Consider the following 21,845-nt stretch of genomic DNA (forward strand, 5'->3'; position numbering starts at 1 on the left):
ATACATGCTGATATTTAAAGAATACTCCATTTTGCAAACACTAATAGTTTCTTCCAAGTTGTTCTCCACTCCATATTTTGAAAGAAATAGAGAAAAGCATATTTCCACATCCATCCATATTTCTACTATTGATAATTAAGTACTGCTGTGCTTATTGGAACAAAAACTTAAGGTTTTTTTTTTTTTTTTTTTTTTTAAGAAAAATCATTATTTGGGTAAAAATGATGCACAACTCATTCATTATAAAGCATTCAAGTAATACTGAAAAATAGAAATGAATTCCCTAAACTCAATACTGTCAGAAAGATCATTCATTAAGAAATAATACTGAAGACACTCTTGTACACTGACAGAAGAATTAGACAAAAATACTATCCTAACAATGGGATAACAGTATAGAAGCTGTTTTATAAAAGTACTAAAATTAATTCTACATCAATTTTTAAAAAGTTAAATAGAAATAAAACTGGACTAGATTAATTTTACAATTTCATAATCATGAGATATTTAATAAGGTATCCTTGTAACCTTAAAATAAAGAGACTATGAAACAAACTTGGTCATATTTAAGTGCATCTTCCTTTTATGAACTGTGTGTGACTTTAATTTTCCAACTTAATTTTTCTTTTAACTTACTCTCTGGGTTACCTCCTGAGTTTTATTACCATTATTTTTTATTGTTCAGGATAATGATCTTTACATTTTTATTTTGAACTTGTATATTTACGTAATTTCAGTGCACACCGCTAGCTGATTTAGCATGCATTCTTCATTATGAATGCTTTTTGATTCATCCCTTAAAAGGCGGCATTTCATTTTCAATGGATTTTTCAAGGACAATTCAAGCTCATGGGTGCAGTACTTCAAGTGCTTTCTTGAATGTCTATCCTTTGTCTTCAGATTTCAATATCTTGACTGAATACAACATTCTCAAATAACACTTGGGTTCAGCCAACTTTCATACATGTGGTTCGTTTCTTTTCTTTTCCCCCCCAGGAAAATGTTCTTTCACATTTCTCAAATATATACTTAATTACACTTGAATTTTCTATGTTTAGACATCTATTATTTTCACGACGGATTAGTCCTGCCTTCCTGTCTGTAAGATTTTTACTTATTACTTTAATGTTTTCCTTTTGCAGCTGCATTTATAAACTGTGATTATTTCAAGACTTTCTTCTATGGCAATAATTTGCTTTAAAGGGATGTATATTTTGTTTATTGTAATTCTTTTGGACTTTATTTTTTCTTCTTAGCCTGGCAGTCTTTTTATTCTATTGGTTTCCTTTCTTATTTTTGTTTTATTGAATGCATATTCTTAAACTGTCCCACAGGAAACAGTTGTAAGTAAGGCTTTAGCCATGATCTTTCTTTTCATTTTGTTGATGCCTTGGCAGTTTTGATTAAATATGCTAGATTCCTGATTCTTTTACCAACTTATAGAAATGTTCAATGTCTAGTCCAGGGTTCATACAGCTGAAGTGTATTCCTGATGGGGAAAGGTGAGGACATTGCTATTCTTACTGTTTTGAGATCACTTTTCCCTTACAAAGCATCTGCCCTATGTATTGTTAACTTTCTTCTGTTTTACAAATGCCTACTGCCCAGTGTTTTCTCACTACACTAAATCAGTTAAAGATAAAGATATCTATCTAAAAGTTAAAGAGTACTCTATTTGATATTAAAAATAGGTTTTAGGAGTATTAGTGAAAATTTTCAGACTGAACCATCAAAATGTCAACTAGAGGATATGTACAGAAACAGTAACCGAGCCTTACTGTGTTTTCTTGCTATACTTTAGATTCTTGTAGCTTTCCTTAAACATCATATAATTAATTATATTATACATGTTTATTGTTTTGTTGCATTTGCTTTAATAAAGATTTTGTATAATGACTCGATTTCATAAGACAAATTCACACAATTAACCTTTTGCTACCAATCTAACTGTACAAAATGCATTCATATATTCTCTAACATAAATGAGAATCACTTCAAAACATTCGTCATTACCTGCAATGTGTTTGAAGACAGAAAATATTCCCAGCAATAGTCCTTTTCATATCTGAAACCACGTCGTCTAGCTTCTTCCCAGCCCTATGATGTAAAGAAACAAAATAAACTATATCATTTCCCAAAGCAAAGACTGCCTACTTGTCTGTCTTTATTTTGGTAATAATTTTCTATTGATGTTCTCTCTATAAAAAGGTCAAATTTTGAAATTTATAAAACTAAAGAAAAACAAAAACTTTCCCATGATCCTAAATGTTAAGAGAGAACCACCACGGAATTTCCCAACCTTTCTACAAGTTAGTTATATAGTAATACATTGTGCATTTCATATAAACTGGGATCATACTGCACATAATGAAGTTAACAAAATGAGCAGTGTTCTACAAACTTCAATGCTATCAAATATTTTTCAATTTCACAAATATAAAATTTATTTCTTAGCTAGAGAAAAAGGGAAGTTATGAGCTCAAAGGCAAAAAATAAAAAATAAAAATCCCATGCTATGCAGTATAAAACTGACTCTAGAAGTTGCTGTCTCTATATACCACATAACTTAAATTTTTGAAAAGATGAGTGGTAAATGTTTATCTTCAGCTAAGCCTGGCATCTGGGAGCAGAAAATGTCTATATTCTGAATAATGTACATGATTAAGATACTCTATCAAAATGTTAAATAGGAACACAGGTTTAATTTATTAATGATCAGAGAGAGACCTGTCATAAATGTCAATTAGATACAAATGAATATCAAATAAACTTTTAAAATAAATTATTCACTTGTTCAATTGTGATCAAAACAAGAACATACACTGATAAATAAAGTTAAATTTTTTTCAAATGTTCACCTAATTTTAAACATTCTCACTTAGCAATTTATTCCTAATACCTATGATAATACAGATTTAAAAGTTAAATATGGTTCTATTCTATTATCAGCTTTTCTCTTGAATAAACTGATACAAGTTATTTATTTATTTATTACCTCAAATGCATTCACAACTGTCAGGTGGTCACTTTTAGAATCCTTTGCCAATTCCTTTCTTCTTGCATCTGCAACCTTTTCTTTCCCCTTTAAAAATACAGAGGAAGGCAATTTAAATGGCTTGACAGTACGTAATAGAGCATACTAATAAAAAACAAGTGAGAAACTGTACCGAAGCAACAACTATCACGTTTGCATAAAAATGCTTAGCCTTTCTGTTGTATCTTTCTTACCAATGGGATGACAAAGGGATCCTTGAAGCTGAGACTAGCAGCAATGGTGAGGACTGGGTCTAAGCAACAGAACAGAGCCCCGAAAAGAATCATTTTTCCAATGTGTGGCTCAACTGGTAATCGTGCTAAGTGGACTCCAAGAGGGGTCAATTCTTCTTGTTTATCCAAAGCATTCTGTAAAGTAAGGGTTTACATTTAAAACAGATATGCTAAAGCATCACATTCAAACCTAATTTTAGTTTGCTTAGAAAAAAAGAGGCCCCTCTTACATGGGAATGCTGTAATTCACAGTCAAGATTTTAAAAACGTGGGCTCCAGACCCCACTGCTGACAAGCATTTGCTCGCCTTTTCAAGATTCTGTTGTCTGCAACTGATTACATTAAGATCGGCTCTTAAATTCAGTTGCGAGAGGGGATGTCACCCTCAGGCTTTAAGTGTTGCTGCCTTGGCTGTCCATCTCTCCCCTAATAAGATGATTCTAAGCACCACCCAGTTCTCCAGCTGTCTTCTATTAGATAAAAGCTTGAAGGGGAAAGGGGCCACTAGTAAAACCGTACTACTTCCTAAAATGCCAGTAACCTCACTAAAAATCTAACCTACATTCCAACAAAGATGGTTAGATAATATATAATGTTTTTTCACTTAAACAACTTATTACTCACATTAAAAGCTATTGCAATGTTCTAATATGACAGCACAGCTCTAACTTGGTTCTCTCCATTCTGGGCACTAACAGTCCCTTTCTCATCGCTGTAGGCACTACCTTCACAGCTAGTTCTGTGCTTCTCAACATGATCCTGCACAGATGGCTACCAACTAAACAGTCACTTGACTAAGAGACTGAAACTTAGTTTCTCAAAATACTGACTTCATTAAAAAAAAAAAAATACGAAGGGGAAAAATCGGTAAGAATAAAATGACAGGTAGAGAAACATGATATTCTGAAGAAAATCCACCTGCTAGTATTTCTTCAAAAATACAAGAGTTGCCTTAATAAAATGTCCATACTATAAGTTTCTTAGATTTGACAAAAGCTCTAAACACACTACAGTAATCAGAAAGAGTAGAATAAAACAAATAAATTTCAGAAAATACAAAAGAAGACCAAGAATTCAAAGATTTCAAAATTATATGGAATTTTAAATCAATCCTACAATGAAAACAATTGTGTGGAAAAGAGCCAGTATTATAAAATATCATAAAGATATCATTTTTAACTTTCCAATTCATATTTCAGACACTCAGGTGAATAGTTAACTAGTGTATAAAATTGGCATTGCACATTCACCAGTCTCCTCTGCAGTAATGAGAGTAAATACACAATTAGCTGGCTTACATGCTCTAACACTCTACATCTAAATTACAATTAAAAAGAAAAATCAAGTTTACCAGTTCCATCAGGTGTTTTATGGAGAGTGACACTGCTTCATTTGATGGTGGGTCCATTAACCTACTCAGAAAATGAGCAATTCCACCTAGCCTTAAGATCTGGGGAAAGACAAATATAATTAAACATGTATCATATATTGACATAACAGTTTACTAGTAGTCCCGCCTGTGTCACTTATTCAAGTAGAGTATCAAACATAAACATTATTTTCAAGTTAAAAGTTAAAATTACAATTGTGATTCCATAAAAACATGCTTTAAGGCTGATATGCTACTTTCTATCAACCACCAATTCTTATTAATGAGAAAAGTAGTTGGTTAAAATCTCAACTAACAAGTTGATTACCAATTAACAAGTTTTCAAAATAAAGTTAACCTTATGAAAATATATAAAATACTCGAAAAAAGGGTAAGTAGTTTATAAAGAAATAAAAATCTTAAGAATGGAGCAACAGTAGCTAATATTTACTGAACACTTAACTATGTGCCATTAAGAGTTTTATGTGAATTTAAGTAATTTGTCCAATGTAACAACACTGGCTTGTCAGAGGGGTGGTGGGATTCCAACACAGGTTCTTTGGCTCCAGAGCAGTAAAGGACGAAAAACTTTTAAATAAGCATTTGAAGGGAGTTTATAAACATAGTTTACTAACACACAGGAAACAAAAGCATGGTAAAAACTAGAACCCCAATCCCATTTAGCTTTTTAACCCCCCACCTAATTTACCTTTATCTGTAAACAAAGTTCTTCCAAAGGAGTTCTCAAGATTTCTGGCAGTTGATAGTCATCTAGAAGGCTTGCTCTAAGACCGTTATACAGATGATAGCAATGACCAGGCTGAACTCTTCAAAAACAAAGCAAAACAAAAAAAGGTGGGAAAGAGTGTCAGGTAGGAATCATTTATCAGTGACATTTTAGAACTCCAGAGAAAAGAATAGGCAGGAAATGTAGTAGCCAATTATCTATTTCTTACAAACCACACTATAACTAATTATTATTTCACTTTTACTTATCATATACTAGTGTCCCTGTACAGGGATTACAGTAGTGCACGTTGAAAGGAAATTAATTAGAATATTTCAATATCGCTATTTGCCCTGTAAAGTGTCAACCAAATTATATGTAATATTGTATAATAAAGAACATTAATTTTAATTAACTGTATTGAGAATAAGAGGTAGAAAAATTAAAGAACTGCAAAGAAATTATAATTAAAACATTTCCATTTAAAAATGTGCTATAGTGTTTTAAAATACATAAAAAGTAACTGTCCAAATAAATATTTTTAAGTGTTAGCAACATATTTTGCTACATAACATTTTTGTTTTTAAAGGCTTCAGACAAGTCCCACCTTACCTTCCAGCTCGACCTTTCCTTTGCTTGGCATTAGCTTTACTAACCCACTCAGCAGACATAGTACTGATGTTGTTCTGTGTGTCAAAGTGTGTTTCCTTTATTTTTCCTCCATCTATCACATAAACTACATCATCTATCGTAATGCTGTTAGGAAAACAGATATATAAAATATTAGCACATAAAAAGCACATTAATCTACATCAGGTCTACAGACAGAGACTTTAGAACAGTTCTACTGGATCACATTGATTTTAGCAGTTCAGGATTTTCAGCACTCTTCCCACATTTACCGATGTTACGGGATCAAGCAGTGATTAAAAACAAAAAGGTTATATAGCAAAATATATTGCTAACACTCATTGTAGACATCCTCAGCCACTGCAAAGGCAGTGTCCTGCCAGTTCTGCAGATCCCATGTGAGAGTCTTGCTTGCCCACAGCCACACTTCATAGCTTGCCTGATGTCTTTAGTTCTAGCTTTTGTGTCCCCCACCCCTTCCCAGTGCCATGGTTTAGTATCAGCTTTCTGATACACAGAACCTTCAGTGCCATACCAGTATATTAGTACCTTCAAGACAATACATCCATTTTAAAGGCTGTAACTAACTGCCAAATTACCAAACAATTCCATCCCCAACCAACAAAAGGCAAATGAAACAAAACTGACATCAGCTCCATGGTTTTTAGGAAGGCTTTGAAAAAACAACACACCCATACAACACTTACAACGCTGTTTCTGAAGAAGGCTAAAAAATTAGTATAGGTTAAAACAACAAAAACTAAACAAACCTATGCCACTACCATGACTAAATTAAAACATTTATTTTTAAGAGAGTACAAAGAGAAAAAAGGTTAAGGTATGTAAATAATTTATGGGGCTTAAAGCTAATATAATCACCAGTAGTTGATATTTAAAACAATATTTACCTAGTCTCTGCAATGTTGGTAGCAATTACTATTTTCCGAACACCAGGAGGAGTTCTTTTAAACACCTGTAAGAAAAAATACATCAAACCCCCAAAAGTACACGAATTTCTAATACATCACTCTTGTAATTAGAAAAATTACTTCAGATACTATTCATTTTTAGCACTGTGTTTATCTGTGGACAAATGTATGAATCTGATATTTATAGTTGTATTTATAAGCTATGCATCATTTTCAATTCCATAAAACTCCCTTTAGGTATAACAAATTAAATCTCCCACAGATGTCAAAATCTTATCACAAACAAGATTTTAAATGAAATACAGTAATTTATATAATTTTTTTAAAACAAAAACTGGTTAAACATCATATTGTGTAGTCAAGCTTTTAAGGGAGAGAGAAAAATTTAGTTTAAGGATAAGAATTAAGAATTATTCTTGGGTTATATATGGGTAATGACAATAAATAACCAAGCAGATGCCCAACTCATCAGAATAAACGTTAGCTGGTGTACCTTTGTAAACTAGCTTCTGAGATTAGATTGGATTAAAATAAAATCCTCTTCAAATGCTGAATCCTACCAACAATGCAGCATCGACAAAGCTACCAAGTTGATGAAAAGACATGCAGCCAAGTACCACTTGGCTATAAAGCAAAAAAAATGCATAAACTTATCCCCACATGTATGAAAGTGGTAATAGAGAAAATGCTATTTCCAAGGCTAGTCACATAGTCTCTAGCAAAGGAGTAAAAATTGACTGCTAGCGTGTCAGAGATGGAAGTGCCTCCACACTGAATACTCTGCTATATAATTCTTGGAATCAAAAGTTCTCTCTCTTTCCTCTTCTCTTCTTTATCTAGCAGCACTCTATAACTAATTCAGCTGGCTTAGCCTTACTCAGGACTGGTACCAGTAGAAAGGATATTAAGAGTCTCAGTTAAAAAAAAAAAAAAAAGTCTTTATATTTTCTTAGAGAGAGTTGAAAAACTAGAAGGGATCCATCAGGGCCTGCAAACACTGCAATCCAGAAAATTATCTTGCCTTTGAGAATGCAGAGCTCATTCTAACTAGAGAAATCTCTGAATCTGACTAAGCCAAAATATTCAAAGCCAAAATAATACATTATTGACAAAACAGGAAATCTCGCACCTACAAATAAATATACTAATACTGTTAAATCAAAATTTCAAATATCACCCTAACCTGTGTGGCTCAGTGTTTAGAGCACATGTGTCAAACACAAGGCCCGCGGGCCAAATCCGTCCCGCCAGGCCTTGCAATGTGGCCCGCACCGCGCTGTCATCACTGCACTCCACTGCGTTTCCATCACAATGACAGTTTATGACTGTTCAGTAAACCATTCGGCCCGCAATTTAGGCTGGATTTTAGATTTTGGCCCCTTCTCTGATTGAGTTCGACACCCCTAGTTTAGAGCGTTGGCCTGCAGATTCAAGAGTCCCAGGTTCAATTCCGGTCAAGGACATTACCTTGGTTGCAGGCACATACCCAGTGGGGAGTGTGCAGGAGGCAGCTGATTGATGTTTCTTTCTCATTGATGTTTCTAACTCTCTATCCCTCTCTCTTCCTCTTTATTAAAAAAAATAATAATAATCAATAAAATATATTAAAATTTTTTTCAAATATCAAGATATTTAATTTCTTAATTTCTAGGTTGATTTATATTTAGTGATACTCACATACCTTTTTCCTTTTATTCATAAAAGCCAAGCTTTATTGGTGAAACCAGTCTTTAGTAATTTGACATAACTAATTTAATTTGTGGATTACAGTCTCTAATTCAGTTTTTGTAAAATTATCTCTTGAAGCCTCATTTGCAAAGATTCCCAAAGAAGTATTTCTATATGGATTACTGTTTAAAAATATGCTTAAAAAATATAAAACAAAACGCACAATAAGCAGTGCTTTAAAATTGCCTCAGTTTGAAAAAACAGTGAATAAATTTAACATACCTGTGTCTGGTTAACTGTAGGCATCAGTGAATGTAAAGGTATAATAAGAAATCTGTCTGAAAATTAAAAAGAAAATTAATTTTTCTTTTTAAATATTAATAGTTGCAGAAAAGCTTCCTCGGATATATATGGAACATAATTTTAAGAAATTACATTACTTTGTTTTAAATTACAAAATAAAATAGCTCAAGCTCATTCATGATTATCAGCTAATAGAAAGTTTGTTGCAGTATAGTGAGGGGAAGGAGGGTGACTGCTAAGGAAACAAAGGAATCTTTAACATTTAGCTGTTGTTAAAAAAAAATAAAATAATGAAAAATGATTTAAATCTCTAGCAACAGTGCCCCAATGAATCAAAATAGCTATATTTCTACCAGAAAAGAACTGGTATTGTTCGAAAGAGAGATTGTCTGTGACCCTTCTGAACTTAAAAAGTAATAAGATGCTGTCAAGCAAATGGTTTGCTAAAAAAAATGCTCTAAAATTACTTTGGTGACATGAAATAAATTTCATTAATTCAATCAAAATTCAAACCAAAAATACTTCACTCAAATTGAAACAAGCCTTCAAACATAACTTCCTTTTTTTTTTTTTTTTTTTTGAAAACTCAGGTCAGAAAGAATCAAATGAAATGGTAACATGAAGATTCAGGCTTTATTAACTTTCTAATTTAAGTTAATTCTCAAGAATGGAGGTATTAATTTATACTTTCACCACAAGATCAATTTCTTTTAAAGGAAGTCTTTTAAAAGTTTAACAAATATTTTTTTCTCAAATCATATTTTAAAATTTTAGTCTTAATAATCAGTTATACACTGTTAGCCACTGTAAAAGGGAAGAAATTGATCGTGCTCCATACTGATTGAAAAGTAAATCATGAAATTCAATTTATCAAATGTTTATCAACATTCTCATTCTTATCACAAGAAATTGAGCTGGTGGTGAAAATATAAATTAATACCTCCATTCTTGAGGATTAATTTAAATTAGAAAGTTAATAAAGTCAATTATTTTTTTTTTATTTTTTTATTTTTTTTAAGATCAGGTTAAACAGAGAATACAAAATTAAATCCCAACCATGAAAATCATTAAACAAAATATTTTTTTTTAATATATTTTATTGATTTTGTACAGAAAGGAAGGGAGAGAGATAGTTAGAAACATCGATGAGAGAGAGTCATCGATCAGCTGCCTCTTGCACACCCCCTACTGGGGATATGCCCGCAACCAAGGTACATGCCCTTGACCGGAATCGAACCCGGGACCTTTCAGTCCCCAAGCCAACGCTCTATCCATTGAGCCAAACCGGTTTCGGCTATACAAAATATTTTTATTCCCCAGATATGTTTAATCACTTTCAGAATAAGGATCCCCTATAATTTCTATCAAAATGACATTAAAATAAACCTTAGCAGGTAGCTTAAATGAAACTCCAGTCCACATACCTACCTCTCGGCTCAGCAAAACCTACCCAAGAGGTGAAAACTCCAATTCAATACTGAATAAGCATTCCCAGTTCTTCCCAACTGATATGTGAGAAATTATACCAAAGACAGTTTCCTGTAAAGCTGGCGTAGAATGTTGGGTAGTACAGTCAGCCCTATTATATTCTCCAATAAAGGCTGCTCTCTACAACCCTTTTTTTTTTTTAGGAGGATTGTATCAGCAGAGTCTTGCTTCATCAGACTCAGCCTTCTTAGTCCTCCAGATAAAGTCAATTATAATAATCTAGCATATCACACACTTTCCCCATTCCCACAGAAACAATATGTAATATTGGGTATGTATCTTCCCTGCATTTTCTAAAACTAAAAGTTGATCATAGTGTTTATGGGGGAAAAAGAGGCCAAAGTTGGAAAACTCAACACCTCTCCCCCCAAATTCCCATTGTTTTTAAAAAAAATACAGCGTACAGTTTAATCATGCCTAATCTTCTATAAAGAAATGTTATCACTTAAAAGAAAAAGTGGTATCTCATCATAGAAAAATCATAGTAATCAGTTAAAAGTATTTTTTTAACTTGAGAAGAGTACATATTTTTAAATATAAAGAATACTTTGAGCCGAAACCGGTCTGACTCAGCGGTAGAGCGTCAGTCTGCAGACTGAAAAGTCCCAGGTTTGATTCCGGTCAAGGGCATGTACTTTGGTTGTGGGCACCCGGTAGGGGGTATGGTATGCAGGAGGCAGCTGGTCGATGTTTCTCTCTCATCGACGTTTCTGGCTCTCTGTCTCTCCCTTCCTCTCTGTAAAAAATCAATAAAATATATTAAAAAAAAAAAAAAAAAAAAAAAAAAGAATACTTTGAGGACACTACCATAATAGGATTTAACAAAGAATAAAAAATATACCTTTTACTACTTTAGACAATACAATTAGACCAAATATTTTTTAGCATTATAAAATGTGTCAAAAGTACTTCAAAAGAGTAAAGTTAAAAGTTATATACAGAATTATACATTAAATAGAATTTGCTTTGTATTTTACTGATTTAAGTTAAAAAATGACATCTGAAGATGCTGCAACTGAATTTTATAGGAGAAAAATGTTCCCCTGCATTTCTCGAAGACAAGAGGTGATATCTCTTAAAATTATATTGTTAAAGAATCAAATCATCTCAGAAAGTTTTAAAACTTCAGGTCACTTTCTTAGATTTGGGGTAAGGGTTCAGGTAACTGAAGTCTAAGTAAGTACCATGCTGACTGTTGTACAGTCAGAGATGAGAATCAGTGGACTAAGGGATTACATACTCACATGCCAACATTTGCTCTTTACGGGCTCAATTTTATTAGGCAAATTTAGGAGAAGTGAAATGTTCTTTATAATAGCACACAAAGAACTTCACTAAATACCTACCATCTTCACCTACAATTTCAGAAAAAAACAACCAAACAAACACGAAATAATTCAAAAACCAATCTACATATGATTCAAGTACCACTCTTGGAATTGGAATAAAATACATTTTAGTAATACCTGATTTAAACATCACTTGTGACATCAAGAGATCATGTAAAGTACTGATATTGTCCCAGCCTGGTAGAAAGACCAATATTGCACCATCCTGTATGGAAGCGAAATAATCATTACAAATGATCCCATAACAAAATACACAAAAAAATCTGTGCACTTTAGCCTTTGTTAAAATTATACTGCCTAAGGATAATTTTGGTTACTGATTATAAATAATGAATACAAGCTCACTTTTTAAAAATAGAACTTATAAACCAGATTTTTCATTTCTTCAGTCTTTTCTTCAAATTGGTCAAATATCTAAATCATTTAGCATTTTGAGATTCTCATTCCTGGTGTCAAAAGCAATTTCTTCTGTAAGTTATTTTTATTTATTTATTTTTAAATATATTTTATTGATTTCAGAGAGGGAGAGAAAAAGAGAGAGAGAAACAACAACGAAAGAAAATCATTGATCAGCTGCCTCCTGCACACCTCCTACTGGGGATCGAGTCTGCAACTTGGGCATGTGCCCTTGACAGGGATTAAACACAGAATCATACCCAGGACCCTTCAGTCCACAGGCTGACGCTCTATCCACTGAGCCAAACAGGATAGGGCATCCATAGCTATTTTTAAAAAGTATTTACAAGGTCGTGGCCAGCTAGCCCAATTGGTTGGTGAGTTATCCCAATGCATCAAGATAGCAAGTTTAATACCCACTCAGGGCACATAAGAGTCAACCAATGAATGCATAAATGGGTAGAATAACAAATCAATGTTACTCTCTCGCAAATGAATCTCTTAAAAAAAAAAAAGCATTTAAGAAATTTATTTTTTGTATGGCCTTGATCTGAAAAAAAAAAAAAAAAATTAAGTCACTTGAGGAAAACAAAACTAACCTCTTCTTCCAAAACAATGTAGCGAATAAGAGCAGCAATCAAATTCAGATCAACTTTATCATCATCCATCATTTCTAAAACATCTACAGTACTTCCAGAATACCTATCAAAGTTAAATAAAAAAATCATGAAATACTTTATATAGTTTCCTGAGGTTTAACTTACTATAAAATCTAAAAATTAACTCAACCTTCAAATGAGGAAATGATAGAAGAGAGTTACTGGGGAAATAACAGTGTTTACAACATAGTATTCAGGTGGAAAATGAGATAATAAATATCTTCTTAAATACGTATAAATTCAAGAAGATAATTCCTGCTTTTTGTTTTAGTCAATTCAGTCACTATGCTCTGACTTCCAAACAGAATAAACTTACCTTTTCCGCAGTTCCCTTACATAATCTGGCCAGCGTTCTTTATAAATTGCTTCTTTTTCTTCTTTCTCTTGTCTATTTACATGCCCTTGCATGAAACCCCTCTTAAACTGGGATCTGTGTTCTTTTTGTTCTGGAACATATCTAAAACAAAAACATTCTTAAGTAGCTTCAATTTTTAAAAACTCTCTGGGTGTAGCTAATATTCAGCTTATATTTAGGATTAAAAAAAAAGGTTTTTAAAAAGTAATTTCACTATAATCTCTAATGAACACTAAATATCCATTTAGTTGCAAGTATTCATTAAGATAAAACCTGACATTTTAGATGAAAATCATTTTTCTCTATCAAAGTACATACACCTCTAGGTCATTTTAAGCAATTAAAATCAGAGTAACTTTCACCTTCAATTTTAAGTTTGCGCTAAAAAAAAAAAATTTAACATTAAGTCCAAAATACTACTAACATTACTAACACTAGTAACAATACATTACTAACAGTTAATGTTGCTTATTAGAAGACTCCTATTTTAAATAGAGGTTTCCAAACCTGAGTACACATAAGAATTCCCTAGAGAGTGTATAAATTGTAAATTCTGAAATCCTATACCTTGGATTTTAGTTAAAGTCTGGTTGGTTGGGGTTAGTTAACCCAGGAATTTTAATTAGTGCCCCAGGAGATTCAGATATTGCATCTATAAACGTATAGACACGTGCCTGAGAAGTATTTATCCTGCTCAGGCCCACAGACTTAGCTAATGGCAGAGCCAGAATCAGCATTCAAATCTTGTCTGTTCAGGATTATGCTGACTCCACCGTGCTGCAGTGACTGCTATAGCAGGGCAGGTTTACCCCAGAACCCCAACTATTTACTGTATGTGGGTTCTGAGAGCATGAAGGTGGAGAAAGACAAAGAAAAATGAACTAAACTTTTAACCCCAAATCTTCTCAGAGTTCATGTAGGGAACAGCTTCTAGACAGAATGGGAGGTGGGGAGCATTGGCTTTGTGAATCAGACAGATTATGGGAATGATGTCCTCGCTCTGACATTGACTAGCTGTATGACTTTAAACAAGGTGTAACTTTCAGGTTCCCAGTTTCCTTATTTTAAGAGATTAATACTTTGTTAACAGTATTGGCATAATAAAAGCAAAAAAGTGATAAAGCACAGTGCCTGACACCCCGAAAGTGTTAATCCCCTTCCCTATTCAGTACCTGTGACCCAGGATCCCCCTAAGTCTTCCATACATATAGAGGCACCAACTTGAAGTAGGGCAACCTGAGACAGAGATTAGTGCTAGTCAGCAGGATGGACCCACAGTTGGTTCCCTTCCCAGCAATTCGAACAACAGAGGTAACCTTCAACCCCCACCCCAAGGGCCCAATCACAACCCTCCATCTCACCCTACTTTCTTCCCTCCTTCTTCCCTGTAAGTGTAGCTCTTTTACAAATAGATACTATCCTTTTGCTTCAAGAGACCTCTTAACTACAGTTCCTTGCATATAACCTGCCTTCTAGACAGCTTAAGAAAGCAATCCATCCTTATGTAATTTTAGATTACTGATCCCTGAAACTATTTTTCATCATTATTGTCAAGCGTTGACTTTTATTCTCTTAGAAAACAATTGATAAATATCCTGTGGTAGGAAGAACATAGTGGAAAGTGGAATTGAGGAAAGGCATAAAAATTTATGGACATGATAAAACCAGAGCATATATATCTCACTTTTAATATGTTCTACCCTTACTGACATACACACTTCCCTCTTTCTTACTCTGAATTTAACTGCTTTTCTGACTTACCTCGCCTACCTCTGCTACATATAATCTCATTCCCGACACACTACTTTCTCACAAAAGGTTAATCACTCCTCATATTAACTGTGTACACATCTCCCTGCCTCAATATACGCTGTGAAGTTTCTACCAAATCTTGCCTTGTTTTATTCTCAGAACGCTAAGGCACAGTGTAAGACATAAAGTTTAAAAAAATTTCTGTTAAATGCCTATAAAATTCTGCTGCCTTTTCTCCATATAAATAGACAGTAGGATCTTACTTGTTACTTTCCCACTATTCATTTTCTCACTTAAGCTGTGGAATCTTGAAAAACCTCATCACAAGTGTTTCTACATCTGTCCCTATACTTATTCAGATGTTTACTAGAGGTCAGGCACTGTGCTATGCATTAGTTACAGAGATGAAGAGGACAAAATCCTTGACCTTGAACCTTTGAAATCTATTGTAAAAGGCAAATATAAAGAGGCACTTTACATGGTGATAAGTGTTTTAAGGGACATGATAAAAGTGCTACAGGAGCCTGGATTAGAAAACAACTCATTCTATGAGGGGATCAGAGATGGCTGAAGCTGGAATTCAGTTTTACATAATCAACAGTTTATAGGAGAAAGAATGGAGAAGGTGGCAAATCAAGTCTAAAAGGAGGAAATAACATATAACAAGCACAAAGTCATGAATGAAAGGCCAATGGCTGGCATGCTAGAAAATGAAAGCAATTCTGAGAGTGAAGATCATGGTGCCAAAAGAGGAACTATTATGTTAGCACAGGAGAGATAATATGGATCTTAGGTAGAAGAAACAAAAATGAGAAGACATGTATGATCAAGGCAAAAGCTCTCAGGGTTTGTGCTGGGGTGGGTATGGGAGGAATACAGGATCACTTAAGAGCAATTTGGTTACTAAACAAGTAAAGCAGTTAACTTATCCTAGTTATATAACTCCTTGATAAATTAAAACTGTGTTGAGTGAAGGCTAGGCTGCTGCCTTTTATTGAACTAGATATAGAAAATAGGATAGAGCTGTAAAAGCTAAGTACCATTTTCTGAAGTTATAAAAAGTAATAGATTCATTGCCCTTTTTATAGTGTTCATTTTTATTTTTATTATTTAAGTATTTGATTTTTTTATTTTATTTTAGACAATTGGGTGGAGGATAACATTAGTAACCATTATAAGGCCTGTTTTGGTGAAGCATGGTGGGATTGGAATGTAAGATGATTTTGGTTTTAAAAATGTAAGGTTCAAGGTGTCTGTGGTACTGGAATGCTATGGAGCACAGTTAGATAACAAGTTTAGAGTTCAGTAAGAGCTTCAGCTTTGAAGTTATAGTTCAAAAAAGCTGTGAAAATACAGAAGTGTGGTCATGGAAATATGACTGCACACAGGAATCACAACATTCTGAGAAAAGGCTAATGGAGAACCTGAGGAGAAAATCATACTTAAAGGGTAGGGAACGGAAGATAGTGAAGAATGAGAAAACCAGAGCGAGGTCCAAGCACTAAAGACAGAGGCTCCTAAAGTTCACTGCCCAGGGATCTCTGAAAAATACTGATGCCTACCTGCCAGCCCAGACAGTGTAATGTGATTAAGGAATGGTGTGTGTTCACAGCATCTGGATTCCAAATGGCTGAGGGTGATTTAATGTGCAAACAAGTGTGGGAATCCCCGATTTAAGGATTCATTAACAATGTTTTAGAAGGAAGTGGTTAAGGGTGAATTTCTAAATTAAAGTTTGATAGAAAAGGTAACATGTTAGCATTTTAAAATCTCTTTTATTTCCTAATATTTACTTACCTTATTTTTTCAATTATATCTTCCAAAAGATACTCCACAACTGGAAAAGTGAAACCAGGTATGTGTATCATTGGACAGTTACCTATTATGGTAAAAAACAACAACAACATTAAGTCTGTACTCAAATATTAAAAATAAAAATGAACACTATAAAAAGGACAAGGAATCTATTACTTTTTATAACTTCAGAAAATGGTCCTGAGCTTTTAACATCTCTATCCTATTTTCTATATTTAATCCAATAAAAGGCAGCAGCCTAACCTTCACTCAACACTATTTTAATGCTACTAAACTTCCCTCCTCCTTCCCCATATACTTCACAGTTCTGCAAAGTAATGCAGAATACCAAAGGGCAAAATATTTTAAATTGAACTTAAAACCTATTAGTTAGAAGTCTATTTTCTCTTCATCATTAGCCAGAATATTGCATTAGAACCTGTTTTATTTAAATCTATATATGAAGCAGTGCTCTGTGGCACCCAGAATTTTGAAAAAAGTAGTTAAGACCTAATCAAATATTAAACTGTTATTTTAGAATCATTGGTTTTTAAAAAAAGATTCTTGAAACTGTTTTCTAGATGTTATTCATATTTTGTACCAAACAAAACAGTATACACTGTAAGCAAAGGTCAACAATACAGCAGAGGTCAAAGTATCTGAGTGGTATCACAACTTTGCCTCTGATTTTCACAAATATGAGTAGTAAGTCACTCAATGTTAGTTCTGGATACTGTGCATTAAGAAAAAAAAAAGAAGAAAAAAAAGACAAATACACTCGACCCATCTCACAGGCTTTGAGAGTCAACGAGGCTGAATACAAGAACATGTATTAAATATAGCTCTTTAACTCCCACCCTTTTCTCCTCCTTCCCCAATTAAAAATAAGAAACAGAAGAATAATCTTAAAAAATATATATTTTACCGCTAGTCAAATTTAATTTCAAATCCTCTCAACCTGTTAATTAGGCAATCTTGGATAAGCTACTTAATTGTGCTGAGGTTTTCTCATCTTTAAAAATAAAAATAACAGCACATAACTCACAAAATATTATGAAAATTAATAAAGACAAAGTGCCATATATATAACCTGGCACATTGACTAGTAATCACTGGTATTATTGTCATTTGCAAATTGCCACTCTAGCCTGTACATAAAAACCACAAAAGAATAATAAAATGTTAATAAAATTATTCAGATTTGTGGTTTGACTTTATTGATGCCACTTTAATTACCTGGTAGTTTCCCAAAATAATAATCATAAAATTTACTCACCAAAATATTCTGAGAATTTCTCAGCATTCAATGTTGCACTCATCAATATTACTTTCAGGTCAGGTCGATAATTGAGAAGGTCTTTAATTACAGTCATTAAAACATCTGACTGCAGGTTCCTCTCATGGATTTCATCAAGCACAATATGACTAACACTGGACAAATGCCTGAAACAGAAGCGTGGTGAAGTGTGTAAATTAGTAGAACAATCACTAACATCCTACTTAATAATTACATCTTTTATAGGATTTAATTAATGTCCTGAATTGAAATATACTCACGGGTCTGACTGAAGCCACTGAAGGATGATTCCTGTTGTACAGTATAAGATGGAGCCCTGTTTCCTTGGCAACCGGCTGTGAATAAAAGACACAAGTTAACAATTGTTTTTTTTACTAGTACATTACTAAGTACCACAAACATCTAAAAGAACATCTTCAATTTTAAAAAGGTCTTAATGAAAATCTTCATACTTAATTTTTTAGTTACAGGAATGCCTACCAGACTAGGGAATGAGAAATTCTACATCCAATTTCATTATACATTGTTTTTGTCATGATACAATGTTAATAATTTATTTATTTTATAAAGGCATAAATAACCACTACATTCAGACAATAACTCATTACTTCGGACCTAAACTTTTGTTCAGTGACTAGGAAGTCAGTTAATTAAAAAAGATAAATGGAATCTTTATCTCCAGGGGGAAAAAAAACAAAAACAAATAAACAAAACAAAAAACACACTAAAAAAATACGATGCAGTGGGATAGGAGTTACAGATACCAAACTCAATAAAGTAGGTTAGGGTTGGGTATGGTATCAAAATATAGGACACTAACTCCTTTCAGGGGGAGTGATAATCTACTAATGTATGTCCAGGAAATAAGTTATTTTTCAAACCATTCCATAATATAAAAGATATTAAAAATCCAAATATCAAAGGGGGTTACAAAATGAGAGAGTTGAAAGCCTCCTATGCTTCAGTTACTTTAAATGTTAATTCTAATAGTTATAATTGGCATACAAATGGAGAAAAATCTGTTCTTTTTTAATTTCTAGCTTCAAATTTTAACTAAATATACCTGTAAACAAGAGAACATTCTTTACCTCTGGAGACGAATTTGGTATCCAGTACTATTACCACTGCCACAAATTTCTGCCCTTTCTGCAGCCACTCTCTCTGCAACCTTTAATTAAAATAAAATACAGTTACAAAGAGATTTGCCTTTAATATAAATATCCTAACCATCCATGAAAATCTCAGATTGTTATATTTACTCGCCTCTTATATTTACTTTTCATTTTAAGTTCTCCGAAGCCAAATGCTCTTTCTTCACTATTTTCAAAGTGCTTTTCTACAGCCATCCTCTCATTATTTCTTCCCTTTCTTTTTGTCTTTTCTAAAAGAGTAGGGAATCTTGCTCTAAACTTACATTAACACCCGAGGCCCAGTGCATGAAATTGGTGCACAGATAGGGTCCTAAGCCCGGCTGGCGATCAGGGCCAATCTGTGGGGTAACTGGCAGGGCTACTGGGGGGCCCCCGTTGGCACCCGCCTTGTCCAGCCTGGGGCCTGAGGGCTGGGAGCAGCTCCTGTGTTGAGTGTCTGCTCCCAGGTGGTCAGTAAGCGTCATAGCTATGACGCTTACTGACCACCTGGGTTGTGTAGTCGTTCGGTCGATTTGCATATTAGATTTTTATTATATAGGACAGAATGTATTTACCCTCAAATTCCATGCAAGTTTTATATTTGGTTGTTTCTTTTGGTTAGACTGGTGGTTCTTTTTCATTTTTAAAAAAGTTTGTTTATAGTTTTTTAAAATGTTTTTATTTCAGAGAGGGAGGGAGAGAGGGAGAAATAGAAACATCAATGATGAGAGAGAATCATGGATCAGCTGCCTCCTGCACATTCCCTACCTGGGATCGAGCCCACAACCTGGGCATGTGCCCTGATTGGGAATTGAATTATAATCTCCTGGTTCATGGGTCAATACCCAACCATTCAGCCACACTGGCCAGGCAAGATTGGTGTTTCTTAATTCCTAGTTCTTCATTGTTTTCTAAAAGTTATAGTGCCAAAGATAAGCTCTGGATAGATGAAATGTTATTATAATCACACTGATTTATGTAACTCAAAGTAAACAATAGTCATCTTGTAACACAAAAGTGATGATAGAGGTTAGAAACATAAAATGACATGATTACTTTTAAAGCAATACTTCAGAAGTAAAACTTCCAATCAGTGTATCCCATACACATCACTATTTTACTTTTCACTATTTATACTGTTAATTCAAAAACAACAGATCCTGGGGGGGCGGGGGTAGGAAGGGGAGAAAAAACTATTATCAAAACTACCCAAAAAGAAAATGGAAAATGAAGTGAGAGATAACTTACGGAAATGGCACTAATTCTTCTTGGCTGAGTACAAACTATCCTGCATGCAGATCCTTTTCCTCTTTCAATGTAATTATCCAAAATGAACTGAGTAACTTGAGTGGTTTTTCCACAACCAGTTTCACCACTTATTACTGTCACCTGATGATTATCTATCATATTTACCAATTCCTGTTTCAAAAAGAAAAATAAGTGAAGGACATCCCATGTTAAGTCTGAAAAGACAGTTATCGAAATTCTACCAAACTGAAGGTAATTGCTTCTAACAAACAGTAACGCCTTTTAAATTTTATGTGAAATGCTGACAGTTTGAGTTTCTGGATATACCAATTTTCAAGAGCTAAGAAGCACTAAATTATTAAAAGAACTCAGCCAATTATTAAAAGAAAAACACACCGATAAGAACAAAAAAGTTAACAGCTCATAAGTTCCATACATAGGATTAATTAAAAAAAATGTGATCATATAGGGCTATTGATTACAAGCCAAATATCCCGATACCTAAACAACTACTAAACACATTAAGAATTTATATCATAATTCATAAATATAGCTTTGTCTTCAGGACAAATTTTGTATACTGTTTTAAAGAATAATGTAATTTAAAATTATTTCCTTTCAAATAATTAAGATAAAGAAAAAAAATTAAAAACCTAAGTTAGCAAAATAACTTTTTGTGAAAATTCTTGTTTTTAAACTCTAAAAAGTTTCAATTATGGACATAAATATACGCAAACTTTAGAAAAAATTGTTTCATGAGCTTTTTTCCCCCCAACAATTCAAAAGAATAAAATGAGTTTCTAAGAATATCCTTCAGAAAAAGGTTGATAAATTTTTATTTCTTCTTAACATAACACTCTGTAAAAAAACACACCTGTATTCAATTATTTTACAAATCAAATTAAACAGTGCATGATCATTTTACCTTTTGCATTCCAAATGAAGGCAGCTTTTCCCTGAAACGCTGAAATAAAAAAAAAATAAAAAAGTTATAAATTTTTACCAAAAACTGGAATGAATTTATAATATTGGTAATCAGAGTATACTGATAAATATGCTAGAATACAAAGTACTTTATTACCCTCAGCTACATGAAGTGTCAAGACTTAAAAAAGAACTTTATAAAAAAAGAACTAAGTAATAACTCAGCAATTGCTTTGGTGTTCGAAACATAAAAAAATAGAACTCTATTAAATCCAACAGAACAGAGTTACTTTAAGAGTGACAATAAAATGAAATCCGACCTATCATCTAGTAGCATTCTTACTACCCCCAAGTTACTTTTACATTTTTTTCTCTTTGTTTTATATATTCATCTTATCGGGTCTAGTAATAATTAATGTCGTTTTTAAACATTCGTTTAAAATCTTGCTTGGCGTTGACTTGTATTGACATAACCTTCAAACATGTGGTATCTACAGAACGTGTGAAGTGCAATTAACAAGTTTTGCTTGAAAAAGTTTGTGTTTGGTTTGGTTTTTGTT

The 21,845-nt window shown here is 33.3% G+C and overlaps 1 protein-coding gene and 1 non-coding gene across 3 annotated transcripts in view; both read right to left on the reverse strand.

Moving 5' to 3' along the window:
• Window positions 1–21,845, reverse strand: part of DHX36 (DEAH-box helicase 36) — a 37,496-nt gene that overhangs the window by 6,333 nt on the left and 9,318 nt on the right. For both annotated transcript variants that reach the window (XR_004989143.2, XM_036444880.2), the window contains exons 4-20: window positions 21,287–21,325; window positions 20,362–20,532; window positions 19,072–19,151; window positions 18,244–18,318; window positions 17,963–18,129; window positions 16,690–16,771; window positions 13,102–13,242; window positions 12,726–12,828; window positions 11,848–11,935; window positions 8,873–8,928; window positions 6,902–6,966; window positions 5,976–6,119; window positions 5,346–5,463; window positions 4,619–4,717; window positions 3,229–3,402; window positions 2,996–3,082; window positions 2,014–2,097 (exon numbers count right to left, since the gene is read on the reverse strand). Coding sequence is in view for 1 of the 2 variants with exons in the window: in XM_036444880.2 (XP_036300773.1) it covers window positions 2,014–2,097; window positions 2,996–3,082; window positions 3,229–3,402; window positions 4,619–4,717; window positions 5,346–5,463; window positions 5,976–6,119; window positions 6,902–6,966; window positions 8,873–8,928; window positions 11,848–11,935; window positions 12,726–12,828; window positions 13,102–13,242; window positions 16,690–16,771; window positions 17,963–18,129; window positions 18,244–18,318; window positions 19,072–19,151; window positions 20,362–20,532; window positions 21,287–21,325 (1,773 nt within the window). In the remaining variant the exon portion in view is untranslated. The remainder of the gene's footprint in view (window positions 1–2,013; window positions 2,098–2,995; window positions 3,083–3,228; window positions 3,403–4,618; window positions 4,718–5,345; window positions 5,464–5,975; window positions 6,120–6,901; window positions 6,967–8,872; window positions 8,929–11,847; window positions 11,936–12,725; window positions 12,829–13,101; window positions 13,243–16,689; window positions 16,772–17,962; window positions 18,130–18,243; window positions 18,319–19,071; window positions 19,152–20,361; window positions 20,533–21,286; window positions 21,326–21,845) is intronic.
• Window positions 10,449–10,581, reverse strand: LOC118725146. Its single transcript, XR_004989886.1, has one exon. It is a non-coding gene; the product is annotated as a small Cajal body-specific RNA 4 (non-coding RNA).

Source organism: Pipistrellus kuhlii, unplaced genomic scaffold (genome assembly GCF_014108245.1).
Source record: "Pipistrellus kuhlii isolate mPipKuh1 unplaced genomic scaffold, mPipKuh1.p scaffold_m20_p_2, whole genome shotgun sequence".
Lineage (NCBI taxonomy): Eukaryota > Metazoa > Chordata > Mammalia > Chiroptera > Vespertilionidae > Pipistrellus > Pipistrellus kuhlii.